The sequence below is a fragment of the Hippoglossus stenolepis genome, chromosome 16, assembly GCF_022539355.2.
Source record: "Hippoglossus stenolepis isolate QCI-W04-F060 chromosome 16, HSTE1.2, whole genome shotgun sequence".
NCBI classification, from domain to species: domain Eukaryota; kingdom Metazoa; phylum Chordata; class Actinopteri; order Pleuronectiformes; family Pleuronectidae; genus Hippoglossus; species Hippoglossus stenolepis.
In genome coordinates, this window is record NC_061498.1 from 4247045 (window position 1) to 4266447 (window position 19403).

The 19403-nt window shown below is 43.2% G+C and overlaps 1 protein-coding gene across 1 annotated transcript in view; it reads left to right on the top strand.

Annotated features, from left to right (window-relative positions):
- Window positions 1–19403, top strand: part of LOC118124022 (protein shisa-8) — a 71289-nt gene that overhangs the window by 16321 nt on the left and 35565 nt on the right. Inside the window, exon 3 of the mRNA XM_035181800.2 lies at window positions 16696–16811. Within this exon, the coding sequence (XP_035037691.1) occupies window positions 16696–16811 (116 nt within the window). The remainder of the gene's footprint in view (window positions 1–16695; window positions 16812–19403) is intronic.

Below are 19403 nucleotides of genomic sequence, written 5' to 3' on the forward strand. Positions count from 1 at the left end.
TTTATTTTCATGAGATTAAACTAAAATATAAGAAAATATATGAAATAAACATTCACCAACAAGAACTTGATGAAACCTCTGCACCACTGTGGAACTTAACAGAATCCATTACAATTTCCTACACTGAATAAATCCCATCTCTTCTTCTCTCCTCTCGTTTCCTCGCTCATAACCTTCTTTTCTCCTCTCCCCACTTCTTTTGTACCTCGTCTATTCCTCAGTCAGTTTCCTCTTCCCCCTCCGTTTGCTGTGTTGATCAGTGTGAAATGTATACGGGACATTTACATTCCAGCCACATGGTTCCTCTCCTCCACACTTTTGTACAAATGAGTGCGATAAATCTTAAGGGAGGGGAGGACCGCTGTATGTGCTGCATACATAAATGTGGTAGGAAGGTGCAAGTGGAGAAACCAGATGTTCAGTGTTTTTGCACCGTTCACAACCGTTAACGCTGAAATAGCCACTTTACTCACCGACCGTATGTGGCGACATGAGTTTAATATGGAATACACACTGGATGCTGAACAATCTAATGAAATTGTGGCTTATTTATAGATATTTATGTGAAGAGTGATGGAGGGTGGCACAGTGGTGAAGGTAATTGGTTTGAATTCCAGTTCCTTTTGCATTTTCAAGTGTTTCTCTGGGTTCTCCGGCTTCCTCCCAAGTCCTGTGATGGACTAGCAAAGTGTCCTAGGCCGTTCCCTGTCTCTTGCCCAATTGGTTTCATGACCACCACCCTCAAAAGGATAAGCACCATATGGAAGTGTGATGAAAACTGGGAAAGAAAGAGAGGGGATGACATGATAACAAGCTTTTAAGATAAGAGCTCAGGAAGGAAATACGATGCATGTAGGACTACGTACATTTTGCATGTGTATTAAGATTCAACAATTATTTTAACTTCTTCCCAGGTCCTTTTTTAAATTCATGGCTGTACTTCACTCTTTGCAAAAACCAAATACTTTGTTCTGATGATAAAAGACGGGTCTGTTGTCACTGTGGGTGTTTGTGTTAGAGGGGGGGGGGAATCAATAACAGCTCTACAATAAAGTAAGATTTTACCCATCTGAAATAAATGTATAAAAATAGAAAAATCAATATGAGGCAATCAATGTTGATATTGTGGCGGGCTGCCATAAAATAAATCGATTTTTGGGAAATTATGAGAAAACTAAAACCGTTGCTAAAACTGAAACTGTAGTTGAGTAGGAGGTTTGTCGACGTGGCCGAGGACTCATTTGCGATCTCACTGCAAACATCCCACATGTGGTTCGAGGGATCAGATCTCAAGTGACCACACAATCCAAACTGAAGCTAACTCTGGACTGTCAATAAAGATGATGATGAGCACAACAAAAATCAGGATATATTTGTTGTGACTTCTTGGTGTGATCCATGTCCTTTCCACTAACATGAAGGAGGCAGGATTTAGGACAGCCAGCCACCAGGGGGCGATCAAGACACTTTGGCTATAGCTTTCGTGTCGTCTATCTTTATATACACTATAAGGTCAGGAGCTAAAATATATTCAGTTAAGCTTGGCATGTGATAATCCCTTCATTACTTCTCATTCTGTTCTAGCCGCAATCGTTACAGTTTGTTATTTTGCATCGTGACTGTACGTTTTTATTGCAGAGCGCTGACATCCCACAAAACTGAAAATGCTCCTTTGGCTACAGTAAGAATACAACTGTCTCTCTTCCTGCTCACTGACACGTCTCATCCCTCCACTCGCTCTCCTGTCTACAGCCCTCCAACACCTCTAAAGAGAAAGGAGCATCCCGCATCCCGCATTCGCTCGTGACACCACACAACTGAAGTGTTGCACTTGCACTCCACTCACATAACACACCTGCTGCTGTGAGCGAGCGGGGACGATAGTTACGCACTTTAAAAAAGGCCCAGAACGCGAGCAGGGCAGGGACGGGGCGGGCAGCATAACTCAATGTGCCACGGTGAAGTGAGAGGAGGAAGATATCACATGGAGCCCAGCATGCATATGTACACACACACACACACACACACACACACACACACACACACACACACACACACACACACACACACACACAGAGTTGGCATATCAGGCAGGGTTGGTCATTACACGCTGTGGCAGTCCAAAGACCTCATGCTAATAAGTAAGCAGAGTGCTCATAGGCAGATAACTGACTGCAGCCTATTCTGTGTGTGTTTTAATGTGTGAAATGATCCAAAATGGACTCCGACAGTGGACCACTTCATTATTACGACTTCATTGCGACTATATTTTTATAAAATTCTTCAAGGCCCATAGTAAATTAGTGATCATATATATCACACATTAAAATAGTAGTTGTTATGTCTCCTGTTCCATCAGAGGTCATGAAGAAAAACTGGAATTTTCTTTGTGCCGTATCATTAATCTTCTCTGCCACCGTCCTTGGAGACAAACTGACACTTTGGAACTATTTTCCTTTGTCTCTCTGAATTCTCTCAGCTCGGCAGCAGCAACAAGGCTCCTTCACATATATTCTCCTCCTAAATGAGGCTTCAGCCTCTCGGTTGTTAGCTCTGTCACGACAAAACTTGTGTCTGTCAGAATGGGATCTGGTGAAAGCTGCTTATCGGGCCCCAAACTCCGTCGAAGAGCGTTAAGTTGATCCGAGCACATTTGTCCTTCCAGCGCAGTCGTTTCCTGCTGTAACGATGCCTGAGATTTGCATTTTTCATCACGTTCCCTTCAAACTAGGTTACAAGAAAATATTGCTTGTCCATTTCTCTTGAACAGAATGACATTCCTCATCTGCCTGAAGATGTTGCTTGTGTTTCCTTCACCCTGACATTGACCTGGCAGGTACAGAGCCAGTCGGCACCCCCCCTGCAGGACATTAGTCAACTGTTGCACGTTGTCTTTTACCAAATACAATACTATAGCTTTAATGAGATGTGTATATAGGGTCTGGTATTTGCAGCTTCTGCTCTATCAGTCAGTCAATTAGTGAGTGAAAACAGACGGGCAGTAAATCCTGGGCTTTGCATTTTCTTCCTATGCCTCTGTTTCATGTGTCAGGAGACCACAGGTTGTCTGAGCATGCACCTCATCTGTATGTGCATAAGTATTCATTTACACAAGCGCATCGGCACTCTGCATATAATTTAACTACTTTCTGTTGTTTACATCCCGTCTGTAAGTGTGTCTGTATTCTGCCTTCCATCCATCTCGAAGTGATGAGCATCCCACCGGCTCAGCTCATGCTCCTATCTCCAGTCATTAAGTGGATTTATGGCCCCTTCTTTTCTCTGAGAGCTATAGGAACCTTTCAAAGGCAACCAATCAATACGCACTCTCTGCCTACATGTCGGCCCAACCTGATTTCATTAGAGAGGGGGGGGATCAACAACATACAGCACAGACAAGCATCGTGGTCGTTTCATAGCAAGAAAAGCAATATTGGTTCAATATAAATCTCTACAATAGATTAAATACTTCTTTCAACATTAATAAATGTATGTATATTTAATGCAGACGACAATGTAAACTGCAGGAAGGTCGCTCTGAGGGATTTTGCATGTTTTGCAGTGATTGAGTGGAAAAATAATAGCAGCTTGCAGAGAGTTTTCCACGGTGCACAGTTCTTCATGGTGCAAAGACCCGTTTTGAAAAGTACTCAGTTTTTAAATACCACTGTGCAGCTGACTGTTAAACTGAATTTGAAGATGTGGTATATTAACGGGACCTTTCTGCTTCTCATACCTTCTTCACCTCCGTAAGATTCAAATATCAGCCAATAGCAGAGAAAGGCAGCAGTAGACGAAGCCACGTTTATTTGTGGGGCGATTGTAACGTTGCACATTTAGTTAGGTGACCTCTTCCCCCCCCCCGGGCTACGGTGGATGTGTGAGCTGTTTTCAGGTTGTGAGCCTCGCTGCTCTTCTGGAGAGTCTCCAGGGTCTCGCCTGTTTCCTCTGCGAAAATAATCTCTCTCTGTCGAATATCTCACAAACTTAAATATTTGCCGTTTCAAAATAAAAGCGCTCCCGCGTTGCTGTTGACTGAATCCATTAGTTTTAACGAGGTTTTTATTGTTATCGTTGCAGGACCAGAAGATGCTTCAGTCCGTGGAGTCCTGGCGTTTAGCTGAGAAAATAATCCAACTTTTATCAGAGGAAATACAGTGATTATACCAAAAAAAAACCTTGTTGCAGTGAAATGTGCTGCACACGCACCCAGAGGGAGAGTCCGCTTCTAATCTCGTGATATAACCCATGATGCACCTATTTTTATTCAGTGGAGTGCCCATTTAATTAATACCTCGGAAACCAGTGTCCCGATGCAACAACTTTAAAATCTTTGTATCATAATTGAGACTTTTTCTTTCACAGCCATGAAGAATTAGTAATATATCAATTAAGATGATTTACTATTCAACAATCGATTTTCCTCATGTTCCCTCTGGAGCCACCGGATCATTTACATCGTCTACAATCAGTCCAGGGACACGTGTTTTATTTTGTCGTCTGTGTTCACATCTTAAGGCACGGAGGAAACAGTACATTCCTTTAAAAGTGTTGGTATTAAGACAGGCCTGCAGGTAACTGCAAGTGTGCATGGACACAAAGCAATAAGCCAGAGAGAGGGGATAGCGGGATGAAAGAGGGGTGGGGTGGTGAAGGCGGGAGGAGAAGATGCTACAAGTGTGTGTGTGCGCTTATATGTGTGTGTCTGTGTGCGTGTAAGTGAATCAGAGGGCAGTTTGTCATGTTGCTGCTCCACAGCCCTGATCCAAGCTGACAGGTGAAGCTAAGCGCAGCTAAACAGCACACGTAACAGAGGGCGAGAGAGAAAGAGAGGGGGGGGAGAGAGGGAGAGGCAGTCAGGAGGCAGCGGAGATAAGGAGAGACCATTAGACCAAAAAAAGAGAGAGAGAGAGGGAGATGAGGAAAGAGGGATGGACATGAAGTTGGGGGGGAGAAAGAGGAAATGGAGGGATTGGGGGAGATAGTCGTCAGAGTACAAAGAGAAGAAAGAAACAGCGGAAAGAGGGAGTGACTTTGAGTCAAATGGAAAGCTCGGAAAATGTAGGAGTTCAGATTAACTGGTGAAAGAAATTGAGTAATTGGCATTTAAATAAAAATAGACAAGTGGGCAAGTTAATTCTTCAAACCATCACTCCATTAATCTGTCGCTCTCTCCGCTCAGTTGGCGACCATTGTGCGAGTGCGCTGGAAATGACTGAACGTTTAAATGTGAATTATTTTCTTTGATTCGAGAACACAAGGATAAACATGAATCATTGTCGTAAATACAATCCAAAGAAGTACACCAAGTACACTAACCCTGAGTACAAAAGGAGACAAAGGAGGACAAATAGCAAGGTACAAATATACAAGATAATATCATATGAAGTGAATATTTACTGTATTCATATATTTATGTTGTAGCCACTGGAATAGTGTATGTATGTGTGTGTGTAGTAATGAAACCTTAACAGGTGGGAGAGAAAGTCAACCAAGTAGTGTAGGTTATAAAAAGAGGATGAATGCAGACTGAGGTCAGAAGTAAAATGACACAAGTGGGACGGACTGATTCAAAACCTCCGAGGAAAATCGGACGTACGAAAAAGATGATGAGGAAGAAGATACAGGTGGAGAGAATGGGAAGGAGGAAGAGGAGGAAGAGGAGGAAGAGGAGGAAAGAGAGAGAGAGGGAGGAGTGTGTGTGTGGATGGAATTAGAAGCAGTCAAGCCAGACAGGCTGATAGATTAGAGTCATTGATGTGATCCATCCTGTAGGTATATGCACTCACTCACGTGAAGGGAAAAGCCGACCTCAGGCTCCTCGTGTGTGTGTGTGTGTGTGTGTGTGTGTGTGTGTGTGTGTGTGTGTGTGTGTGTGTGTGTGTGTGTGTGTGTGTGTGTGTGTGTGTGTGTGTGTGTGTGTGTGTGTGTGTGTGTGTGTGTGTGTGTGCGTGTGCATGTGTGCGTTTGATTTCATGACAAATGAGGAATTGAATGACAGAGTTGCTTATACATTCTGATATTAAACTGCGAGTGTGTCCTTGCACTCTCTCACTCTGTGTGAGTGTGTGTGTGTGTGTGTGTGTGTGTAAACGCTGTGACACTCTACATATTGCGCGCAGGTTTGATGTGTGTGTCTGTGTACGAGGCTGAACTTTGAGCTGAATGCAGCATGAAGGGATTATCTGTGCATGTGTGAGTATATGTGAGCTAAACACAGGTTGACACCTGGCTCCCACTTCTGCTGCGCTGCGTTGCTAAGCCTTTTTCTGAGTGTGTGTGTGTGTGTGTGTGTGTGTTGCTTTCTGTTGCATTCATTGCATCGCGTCAATTTGTTGCACTGCATATGCTGACGGATGAATTGGATTTTCGTCATCATCATCACAGGAGCAATTAACTCATCACAAAAGAGGAGCTGAAATGCATCAAATTAGTAAAAAAAAACATTAATTTACAGGGTTTTAAATAACATTTTAAGACTCGAGTGCAGGATCTGAGCTAAATGAAGCAGAGAGAAAACGATGCTGAATGTTCTCAGCCACAGTTTGTTGTCCTTCATCGGAGTCTCCTTGTACATCTGAGCTACTACGTCTGTTTTCTTCTGTCACCTCACTAAACACCTTGCAGCAACATTTGAGGCACATCTCCAAAATGTGACGTCTTCTTAGATCCAGACGTCTTGTTTACAACCTCGGTCGTTCGTCCCCAAGCAGTCGGTAACTGATGTGTTTCCAATTTGCAAAATGCTGCAAAGTCTCCAACAGGTAATTTTATAATGTGATGAAAACGTTTACATGTCTATATAAAGCTGGAATACTCCACATTTCTAAATGTGTCTTAATCTGGTTAATATTGGAATATCTGTGTTAACATAGTCAATGTGTACACTTATACTTTAAGAGGATCCGAAATATCTCTGAAGTAAAGTTAATTCCAGTCCAAGTTAAAATGGGAACACTCCTGCCATGAGTCATGAAAACTCCAACATCATAATAAAAGACGTTTCAGCACACGGATGCGAGACAAAAGTTAAAAACCTCCGCACACTCGGTTACATAAAGCTTGAGTAATTCACAGCAGCATGAGATCTACTGTATTCTATTCCGTTTGACGAGGAGCTCCAACGACTTCCCCTGCACCCAGAGGTGCTCCAGCTGTTTTGACAGTCAATGATATCTAATAAAAATAGGTCGATACCTTTCTGTCCATCTGGGTGTGGTGATGGATGACGGTGAGATCAGAGCATACTGAGAACTTGTTTGAAATCAATAACGTCCAAGGCTCCACCGGGTGATAGATACTTAGCAGACGAGTATGTGTGTGTGTGTGTGTGTCTGTGTGTAGGTGTATTCATGCATGGGTTATGTGTGCGTCACACTGATGACTGTTTGAGAACAAATCCCTTGAGGAGAATTAATCTGTATGTGTGTGTGTGTGTTTCGTTGTTTCTAAAATAAAGACAGCCCAAAATAATGAGTGCAGGCGGTGACTCAGAGGTTGACATATGGTATTTTTTCTGTGACATCATCCGCGGCAGCTCCACAGCTTTAGCACTGAGATCCTGCCAGCGACTGGTTTATGCTTCTTCCAACATTCTGGCTTTAATTTATTTATTTATTTATTTTTCTATTCAGTTGCCTGTTTATTGCTCCTTCCACGTATCATGATACATATAATTGAGAGATTAAAGCGATTTGTTGAATAAACAGATAAAATAATCAGTCGACTAATTTGAGAATCAATTGTGTGTTTATCAGCTAGAAAAATATGACAAAATTGTGTATATTTACAGATTTTTGCTTCTCTCAAGTACATTTTTGTTGCTTTTCTTTGTTATACAGTTTATCATATAAATTGGATTATGAAGGATTGGTGTCTATTTTTGTTATTCAGAGCATTTCCAGGGACAAACAAATTCCAAATCACATGAATAAAGGACCAGTTTGAAGGATGGTATCCTCGTCTGGGCCTTTCATGTGATAGCTTGTGTTCTTAGCATGAAGTAACATGATCGTCTGCACCGTCTTTGTGGATATGAACAGTTTGCTCATTTAGTTGCTTCTGGAATTATATTTCGTTTAGATGAAACCGGGTCTGATTTTCTTAATTCACCTGGAGAAAACCGCGTTTGGATAAAAAGCTCCTCAGTCGACCTGAGAGTGAAATGTGAACAGAAGAGTGTTGTGACGCAGCAGAGAATAAATCCACTGCAGCTTTTTGTTGGCTCACAGAATACGAGAGAGAAGCGTTTGACCCACAGAGTCCGAGGCTGCTGCCGTGTTGTATGTGCCGCGCTGCCAGAGACCGACCTAAACATGTGACCCTACTATCAACACTGACTTTAACTGAACCGTCTGAATAACCTCAAACGTTCCCTGTGACCTCAAAACTTGATATCAAGTACCGAGACACCATTTTGTTCCAAATTTTTTAAGTGAAACTCCTCCGATGTGCGGTTACACACATGCAAACGCACACAATGAGACTATGAATAAACACACACAGGCCCTGGCATGGCAGGCACTCGGCCATGCCAAGGGACATTATTTGGCAGCTGTCAGCTCTAATCGGAGTAAGGCAGGGCGGGAGACAGATCCAGGCTCTGTACCAAGCCTACAAGGGTGCACTATCTGGCAGCTAAAACATATCAGCATGTCCGCTCCGCGTGTGTGTGTCTGTGTGTGTGTGTGTGCGCATGTATCAGTGCACGGATGTTTATGTGTCAGAGAGACTGGTGTATCAGATCCCCTCTGAGAAGATGCATGCCACCACTTGTGCCACTACAGTGCCCATTTAGCCTACTATCTGTGTGTGTGTGTGTGTGTGTATTTGTGTGTGTGTGAGTGTGTGTGTTGCAGTGGATTACTGATAAAGTGAGACTTCAAGTGTTGGGTCTGTCATTTCATAACGCCACAAGACAAAGAGAAGCGGGGAGAGATAAAGAGACAGATAAACTAACAGAGAACGGACACACACACACACACACACACACACACACACACACACACACACACACACACACACACACACACACACACACACACTATATCTGAGCATCTCTCTCTCTCTCGTTTCTCCTCTTACCCACAAAAGCTTTATTTCACATTCTGGCTCAAACATCCCATTCAGAGGCAGCAGCTTTATAACAATAACTCTGAACTTCAGCTTCATTTACATAAGAATCCCACAGTTTGGAGAAGCTGCTCATTGTCGCCGACATGTAAGTGAGTGCGGAAATCCTGCTTAATCCTGCAAAGTGTAAAAAAACAAAACACATAAGCACAGTGAGTAACGTTCCCTAAGTGGGCGGATGATCAGATCATTTGGTCATAAGGCGATAATGGATTTCTGTTGTTGTTTTTCTCATTTGCAGTTTTTTCCATTTGTAATCAAAGAGGGACAAAGAGAAAAACAGCCCTTGCGTGGTCGCAAACTCTCGTACGTCCTCCTGCTGCTTCACTCATGTGCTTATTTTGAAATTCACGCTCCCTGCCCTGGAGGACCGCACGCAAACACACACACACACACACACACACACACACACACACACACACACACACACACACACACACACACACACACACACACACACACACACACACACATACCCGTACAACGCCCACCCACTGTAACCTCTCCAAATTACCACCCCTGAGAATTTAAGGGGTGAGTCACACCCGAGTGGCATCAATTATCTCCCTCTAGGCACAACTGTAGGTAGGAGACCAGCGGCTGTGTGTGTGTGTGTGTGTGTGTGTGTCTGTGTTTGACAATGTGCGAGCACTGATGTGTGTTTTTTTTTTTTCTGTTTGTGTAGGCTGCTCGGGTGGCAACAAGCAGCGCTACACACAATTATACAGCATCAGTGTTTGAAAACAGCAGGGTTGTATCTGTGTGCTCCTCACTTGGTTACAGGCCCCTAGAATCATCCGTGGGGTGCCTCGTAATGTAAACTAACCTGCTGTGACAGTGAAGAGTGATTCAGCTACAGAGCACTGTGTTATAGACCCAGGGGTGTGAATGTGTTTGTGTGTTTGTGTGTGTTTGTGTGTTTGTGTGTGTGTGTGGAGCACAATAGTGAGTGTCTTTAAACGTGACCGTGGAGTCTTTTTTCTCACTTTAACTTTTAACGCTCTTTGACAATTGAAAAACAAAAAGTGCACGTTGCCACTGCAGAACAAACGGTGGCTGCAGCGGTTTGGTTTCAGGGTTCGACTGCATCAATGCTAAATTTGACCAGGGAAACAAAATGGCCGTCCTATTAGGGACGAGGTGAAGTAAAATGTGTTTGAACCAACTTCCTCAAAAGGTCTGATACTGAACCAGTGAGCTCTGTGTCAATCATATACAACTTTATTAATCCAGAAGGCAATTTGGTTAAAGGCAATTAGAAGAAAAAACAAGATACAAACATAACAACAATAACTATGAAACACCGTAAAAGAGCCAAGATATGATTTGGTAAACAACACATAAAAACATGTAAATGTAAAATCACTTTTTTTAGTTTTCTGTCGTGATGTGAATAACATTTTGACTCTTAAATACATATGTGTGAATGGATATGATAATATGTCTTATTAATGTATACAAAAATGTATTATTCATGTAAATAATTTGTATTATTTGAGTAAAATAACTATACTGTACCAAACAGTTAAATGTCAGTGAATAAATCTGTCAGAGAGGTTGAATTAACTTTAGTAAATTACAATGATTTACATCATAAACTCTGTTTTTCCACGGATTATATTTATAGACATGTATTTAAAAACGTTATCCTTCTCTCTGCTTTAGTCTGTTTTAAATAAGAGATGGGGACTCAATATGAAAGTTCCTCTGTGGCTAACTCTGGCATATTTGCAGAACTGTTATTAATCTGCTCCGTCCCTGTCAAATAAAGTAATAAAATAAAGTAATAAAGACTTCCCTGGATTGTCACAGTCCAATCGAGCGCCACATGTTAAGCAGGTTCCCCCCCACTGACTATCAGAGCAGCTTTCACAGGCTAATTGTTTTTCCCACGGACGTCTGAACGATCGCTAATTGCGCCCGACTGAAAAGATTCCGCGGCGGTAGATGGCCGACTCCATTTGAAGCAATTACCGCACGTATTAAAACAGCTTCACTTTGGAAACGCACTCGTGCTCAGTCAGTGGGCTCATGGGTTTTTTAATTTGTCACTGTTATCAGTTGGAGCAGCACCGTGGCTGCTGGCTCCTTTTTTAAAAAAGTTTTCATGTTTCATCAAATCAAGTTGTGGGCGCGACACGAGGAGCCGCTTGTCGTGTTTTGTGTTTTCTCACTCTGAGATCGTTCAGTCGGGATAAAGCTGATCGTGAGCCGTCCGTCAAATCGCCTGGAGAGGAGTTTTCCAGAAGTTCCACGAATAAAACTCTCAGTGGTGGATTATTTACTTCCCTCTCTTAAATAGGTTTTGTTTGAGAGTTTTAAAAAGTACTTCCATTAATCATTTCATTCATATCCTCTCATGCATTAGAGGGGGGGAAATTCCTTTTGCAGTAATTTAACTGGAAATGAGGCTGATCCAAGGCTTTGTGTGAATGCAGACCTCATGAAATTCATTACACTGATTCACAGTTCACAGCCGCTATTTATCTCGAGCTGCTTGTTGTGCAGCCCCGGCACTGAAAGAGGCCAAACCAGCTCCAGCCTTCAGAGGCCTCCTTAACAGACCACTTTCTAACTGATTGGCGGAGGATCTGAACGCCCGCTGAGCGGAACCCGGCTCCCGCGAGCTCCGCTTCATCCTCTCTCTGGTGTGGACTGTTTGAAGGCAAATTGTAAAACTCATTAATCACTGACGAAAACTAAAGTAATGGCGTCTTGAAGAGAATTCTGTAATGAAGTATACGCGGAGGCAGAATTGAAGAGGAAGGGTCTGTTTATTCCAGAAAGGACCACAGCTCTTATACTCCAACCCACACTTCCAGTTACTTCTCACTTTAGGTGAGGGACTTTCTTATCGTCCAGCCAATTGTGTTTGTATGTGTTTTTGTCCAGATAAGGTAACAGCTGGGAATTGCTTTCGTACTGCAGCCAAGTTTGGTCGAAACAGTTTGTGTAACACAGGTCATTTAGAGGTCGAGCTACACACAATAGGAGCGTAATTGCTTGGAAATGGCAACTTCTCCGATTCGTCCGTACACGGTCGAGCCCGAATGTGAAGGTGGAAAGCATCAACATCTGCATCAACACAGATTACAATAGGACGCCTGTTCAGTAAACCTGATGCCATTTACCTGCTCATTCGGTGTTCATTCACCTGCTCATAACTTTTTTCCGTTCATGCCCCTGGAACATGTGGGGAAATGCACTAAGACGCAGACTGAAGTGGAATCTGCTGGCAGGAAATTGTAAATTCAAAGAGGGATTTTGTCGTGTGCACTGCAGCCATCGTCGTTTGTGTGAGTTTACAGAATTCTGTACTCTCCTCGTTCATATATGTTTTGTTTGCAGCGACACTCGCTGCTTCTCCTCCTATCATGAAAGAGCCAGACTTGCCTCGGCACAGAGACTGGATAGATGCTATTCTCATGTGGGTTTCACACTGGATTCCAATTTCTCTGCAACTTATAGTGTTTGCGCCTTTGCCTCATGCAACAGAATGAAAGTAGAGGTTTTGCTCACAGCATCGGGTGCAAAGCCGGTGGAGGTAGAAGTCGTCTTTTAGGACTTTTTCCATATGTTTTGAGTCATTCAAGCCATTTGGAGACAATTCCAGAACATTTTTCAGACAGTTTGTCTTTCTGTCGCACAGGAAAACGTCCAGAAGACTGAATTGAGGTGTTGTGTTTGGGCTGAGCAGCAGGAGGAGGGACATGACGTATAAATTGCGCTGCAGGAATGTTTTATCGTCTTATTTTTCAGTTTTGCGTCTGTCACGTGTTAGAAATTTGTATTCTCTCTCTTTCTCTCTCTCTCTGTGTGTGTGTGTGTGTGTGTGTGCCGTGCTCTGATGTCATAATATTGCCCTCCATCATTTCAATAATGCTAATATTGCAAGTTGGAATAGTTTATGTGACAGTTTCCTGCGGGAAGGGAAGAGAAATGAGGGAGGGAGGCCTGAGAATACTATGGAGAGGAGAAAGAAAGGAAAAGAAAGAAACTAGGCTAAAGGGTGAGACGCTGAGAGACGGACCAGACGCACTGATGAGCGAGTGAGTGCGAGCGAGGCACAATCGGAGGCCTGAGAGGAGAAGAAAGGCAGAGACGCAGGGTTGAGAAAGTGATAACAGGGAAAGATAAAAGGCTCGTAGCAACGAAAATGACAAAGGGCAAGAGATAACGGGGGAGACACAGAAAGTTTAGAAGATAAGACGGGTCAGAAGAGGAGAGAAAGAAAGAGAAGTTGTTTTCAGGGAGATGGATGGTGGAGAGAAGTACAAGTACGCAACAATAGCGCTCTTAAACATTCTGCAGGGGACGGGGGGGAGAGACAGAGCGAGGGGTGGCGGGGTGGGGTGGGGGGGGGACGAGGAGATGCAGCTTCAGCTCACTTTATTACCCACAGAATGAGATGGGGGGGGGAAGACAAATGAAGTGGTGCCCTGGATGTGGACAGATATTAATGAGATGAGAGAGAGAAAATGGATTGGGCCAGCAGGCAGAAAATGCAAAGGTCAATTGAGATGCATGTGTGTGGCCAGGTTGTGTGTTTCTCATCCGCACACACTCTCCATGTTTATACAGTCAATGGACGGTGGCCCTGAAGTTTACATCACAACACACACTGACTGACCAGACAACACAACAACTAATCAGACAACACAACAGCAAATGATACAACACAACAACCAATCACATTACACAACAACCAATCACATAACACAACAGGAGATCATACAACACAACAACCAATCACATTACACAACAACCAATCACATAACACAACACATCATACAACACAACAACCAATCACATAATACTACAGTAAATTACAGAACACAATGACAAATCATACAACACAACAGTAAATTACAAATGACCGCAACAAATCACATAACAAGTCACATAACACAACAACATTCATTTCTATTGAAAAATGGAGGCACCTGCTGACGACAAAGATCTTGTCTTGATTGTGTAATTTTGTAATTTGTTGTCGTGTTTTCCCATCTGTGTGTTTGTGATTTTCTCTTCAGGGCCACTGTAAATATAAATTAATTTTCACTGACCTTCCACAGATTTACATGTTTTGGGGGGGGACAGATGAGATTATTTATCAATTCCAGCAGGAGACTAATATCAAATAAACTTTCTCCCGAACATTAATTTGTCCGGGAGAGTTTGTGCCGAGCTGAAAGCTTTTCAGCAACACCCTGTTTCCCACAGACACCAGGGAGCCGCCCAGAGCACAACCACAGACGACTGACATGTCGCTGTGCAGCTCCACTGGAGCGGCGGGATATTGCTTAATGGCACCTTCGCTGCGAGAACTGTGTCAAGGGAGGAAAAAACGAAATACCAGTTTAAATTTTTTTTTCTTTCACCCCCCTGTCTGATACTTTAGATTTTGTGCTGCACTGTGCAGTTACTTAAAGTCTCTGCTCCCCGGCTGGTAAAAGCCCACATGGCCAGTTTCTATCACATCGCAGCATCTGCATTTAACATGAGATAACTCAAATCACCTCAGAGCACATTGAACAACTGTTTCCACGGGGTGAGGTGTACCACTCATGTTGAGTAGATGAGCTTTGATAAGTAATGACGTGTCATATTGTGATAAATTGGCATCGCTACAGCCGTCGTCAGTCATGAGCTCCGGAGGACGTCCACACAATCGGGTCCAGACGTTCTCACATGAACAAAGAAATCTCCGGAGCGTTTAGCTGCAGGCAGAGACGTGACCGATTGATCCTGCTGCGGAGATCATGTGTTTTTCTTTACAGCACATCGACTCTGGCCTTGGCCTTCGTCACCAGAGGCTCTCCTGACATCTTCATCAGTCTCTACTACGTGTATCGCACCGCTTCATCCTGGGATGTCAGTATTCCTTTAGTCCTTTTTTAAAGTTTTGAGTCCCGCTGTGTTCTCACATGGGCTCATTCAGGCATTTTCTGGAGTTTTTACGAGGAGACGGGTGAAACTCCGACACTGACATTTGCGTTGTCACACACAGCCCCTCCAGAGAATGTCAGGGGGTTATCCAGAGTTCAGTTACTACAGGCATGAGCCAAAAGTCGCTGCTGAACTAATTACCATTGAACATTTTGTGCCTTCATTTGGGAAAAATGACACAAACAAAATAAAATAAAACTCACAACTTTGCCCACGTATTAAATCCTTTGTCCCCGTTGCAGATCTACTGCTTTGTATTGCGCTGGTGTTCATGCTTTTTTATGCTCACTGCTCTCGTGACCACGGGCAGTCATTTCACAGCGGGCTAATAAAAAAAGACAATTGCTCCGTTGCATTTCCGAAGGTTGTGCCAAGGTTTCCACAGCGAGATTAACGGTGAGGAAATATTCATGGGTCTCTCGATAGCGGCTCTCGGGGTCACGGCTGATTTGTTGACGATGTTGCTGTAATTTCCTTGTCAACGGTGACGTGTTGATGCTGAGCCCTCACTTTTACTCCTCGTTAATATGTGCAGACGCTGCAAAGTTTTGCGGAGCCAATTAGAGAGTTTGAGGTCAACAGAGGAAATGAAATCAAACTTTTCAAACAAGGGGGGGGAGCTGTGTACAGGATGTGTGGTTATTTTAGCTTTTCTTTGTGGTATTGGGTGTTTTTAATCAGTGGTATTTGTCTGTCTGTCGGTTAGTTTAATCCAATTTGGATTCATCTTGGCCCGTTGGTAGGGGGTGGGGTCAGGACCAGCGCCACTGATGAGCAATTTAACATGTGAGTGATGATTGGAAAACTCTCTCCGAGGGCATTTCTAGTTTTTAGGAGCGGAGCTGACACTCTAAAAGAAGTAGAAGTCGTTTCCTCGTGTTTTCCATGGGATGTTTATAGCAGCAAACAAAATGCGATCACTTAAACAGCGATGAAGCCGTTTCGTATGAGACAAAATCAGATGAACATGGCTGAAACCACCTTTTTTACACTCAATTACTAATTGAGTTCTGTAAACATGTTGAAATGAGAGCTAGCAAATAAGTAAACTGAACAAAATCGACCAAAAACAGTGTGAATCCCAGTTTCCTGCGTCAGGGTCTTCACGCTGGAAGGCTGCTTCCTGCCCCTGCTCCAGTTTTGAGGAGGCATCAAACAATAAAAAGATGGCAAGAGGGGAAGTCGTTTTTCTTTTTATAAATGATTGACGCGACCAGTTGGGAAACATCCAGAGACTTTATCCTTTTTATCCTCGATTCCGACACCGCCTCAGATTTCACTGCGAGCGTCTCTGTCTGGGTTTGTTTTTGTGGGCACGATCTTCAATGATCACAATTTTGTTTCAAACCCCCGTTTTCATCCTCAGGTAGATGAAGGCTGATTGGATATGATTAATGTACATTCAAATTATTTTCATGTGCATTTATTATCATCTTCCTCCCTCTGTCCCAACTCGAACTCACATCTAACGCTCCCCCCTCAGCCCTCCTCCACTTTCATTGTCTCCTTCCTGTGTGCTGAGTACACATGTGAGAATCCACAACGTTTCAAGTCGTGTTTTCTTCTCAGCTTGTTTGCAGGAAGCTGTAAATGTGTGTTTTCTTCTCCCTCCAGGACTCTGACGGAGCTTCTGAAGCAGCCGGGGGAGGCAGGAGTGGTGGACGGAACCGGGGTTCATCATCCGATCGGCACCAACGGCATCTCGGCCAGGGCTCTGCGCTCCAACAACGGTCAGTCCTCAGCGCACGTCTTTGTTTCTTTACACGCCAGTTTTTATAGTGTATTTACTGTAATAACTGATATTCTATTTATTAACTTTTAAAGTCTTCAATAATTACTTGAATTACTTTTCTCCAAATCGAGAGCGAGTCAGAAACAAGGCGGCAGATTAATCGAGAGAACAGGGGCAAAGCCTTAATATCCAATGAGAGACACCATCAAGACCCCAAATATGTACATCCACTCTCAGTGCTCTTCCTGTCACCCCCACTCACACCCCCACTCACACTCACACACACACATGGGTCTAACTCTCTTTTGCTGTAAACACATGTGCACACACACACACACACATACAAGCTCACATGTGTCATGAGGCGCAGGGACAGACAGGTCATTTTTAATCAGGATGTAATTAGCCGTGCTCCAGCTCCAAAACCACTGAGGGAAACGCTGCGTGACCCATCTGTCTCACTCTTCCTCTGGATGCTCTGACCACACACACACACACACACACACACACACACACACACACACACACACACACACACACACACACACACACACACACACACACACACACACACACACATACAACGTCAACACAACCCTGTGCGTCTTAAGTGGATTGAGACTCAAATTAGTGGGCGTACAGTATGTCCTGGGGGCTCATTTGTGTTGAGAGCGATGGCATGTTTTCAAGGACACAGGTCCCCGTTGCCTCGCAATTTGGTCCTCGTCATTAGGCTTAACAGGAAACTGCTTCGGTCCCGTTGTATCCGTAACCAGGTTGACTCATGTGACTGTGTGTAGCAGATGAAGGAGTTCATTGTAAACCACTTACGATCAAGTTAATCATCAGCGCAGCCGTATCCAGAAAGTCGATCAATTATCATTTACCGTGTGCTCTGGTTCCCGAATGACTCATTCAAGTGCAATTTTTGTTATTTCACGCTCTTAAACACACACATGCACTTGCACGTGCAGCATTTACACACAAAGAGGAAATTGCCGAGGCTCATCCCTTCACTTTCATCTTCCCCCCAATTGCAATAAACAAGTTTTTGGCCTCTTTTTCACCCTGCGCGCTGCTTATTAGCACTTTGTTGTTTTCTGCACTGCATTCCCTCGCTCCCTCCATTTCTCTCCGCAGCCATTAAACCCTCCTCTGCTTTCTCACGTTGCTTTGTCTTGGTAAATCTTCCAAATGATATATATAATCAGACTCTCTGAAATATACACATGCATTTCAGTACATATGGAAGAAAGTATAACAGCGTTTTTCTTGGTCTTTAATATAAATTGTATGTTGGGATAAACATATTTTATTTAATGAATCACTCCTGAGCTTTAAATCCGTGAGGAGCAAGAGTCATAACTGCAAAAGGATAAGTTGGTAACGTTAGAAAGAGGAAATGACAGTGGGAGAGGTGTTAAATTAGGAATAAACAAGGCAGACATATGGAGGAGAAGGTCTCAGTGTGTGCTGGGGGTTGGAATGGGGGTACAGGGCGATGACAGTCGGGACAATGGGATGAAGCCATCCTGATCCTGCTGTGTCAGCCGTCTACACATAATCACCTCTTAATTAAACACATTTAATCCTCCAGGCCAATTAGAGAGAGAGAGAGAGAGAGAGGGAGGGAGAGAGAGAGGAGAAGCGGAGATGAGTGCGAGCGAACGAGACCGACAGGAAGAAGAAGGCACGGCAGACAGATGGTTATAAATGCAGATGAATCTTTATCCCTTCACAGTTTAGATTAAAAAACTTTTCAGGGGAGATTTCTCGGCTGAATCTATTCTCCTTCTCCGTGAGTTGAATTTCTGGGTTCATCAAAAAAGACTTTCATGCTTCACTACTTGGTGCATTAAGCAGGGATTCAAACTCGCATTCAGCATCTTCAGTCAATGATATGTAGTAAATGTATTGTGTCTGCATAATGGTGTCGTTGCTGCCTGTAAATGGGCGAAAACACTATGAGACTATTTAAATACATAAGTAAAAGCTTGGAAATAGATTCTGTGCTGTAGCAGTTTTATACGTATGTCAACTATTATACCGTTTGTTTTTTTAAAGATTCATGGTCACCAGAGGATGATCCCACTGGGTTTAGAGATCCTGAAATATACCGTAACACCACTTGAATGTATTACAATGAAATGTGGTAAAGCGTATCATGGCTCCCAGAGGACAAATCCTACTGACTGTGGTGATCACTTATTCCCTTTAGCGGCAACAGCAGGTGATTTAACAAAAACTTTCACTTTCACATTCATCACTTGGAAACGTTACTATGCTAAAATAAGGCAGTGTTTTTCTATTATGACAAAACTGTGACAAATAAGGTCCTGCACAAAATAAATGTCCACAAAAATAAATCTCTTCTTAAACTAATATGATAAAGTCAGACGATGGTAACTTTTACTTTACCTGCTGATCATCAGGACAATAACATTATTTTCTTTATTTCTGTTCCTATCCAGTGGATTTTCAAACTAAATGAAAAATCTCTAGCACAGCATTAAACAGCAACTGTTATCGTGCATATTTAACAGTTTTCTCCCACTTATCTGTCCACACGCTGTCTTCGCTGCTCTGTGGC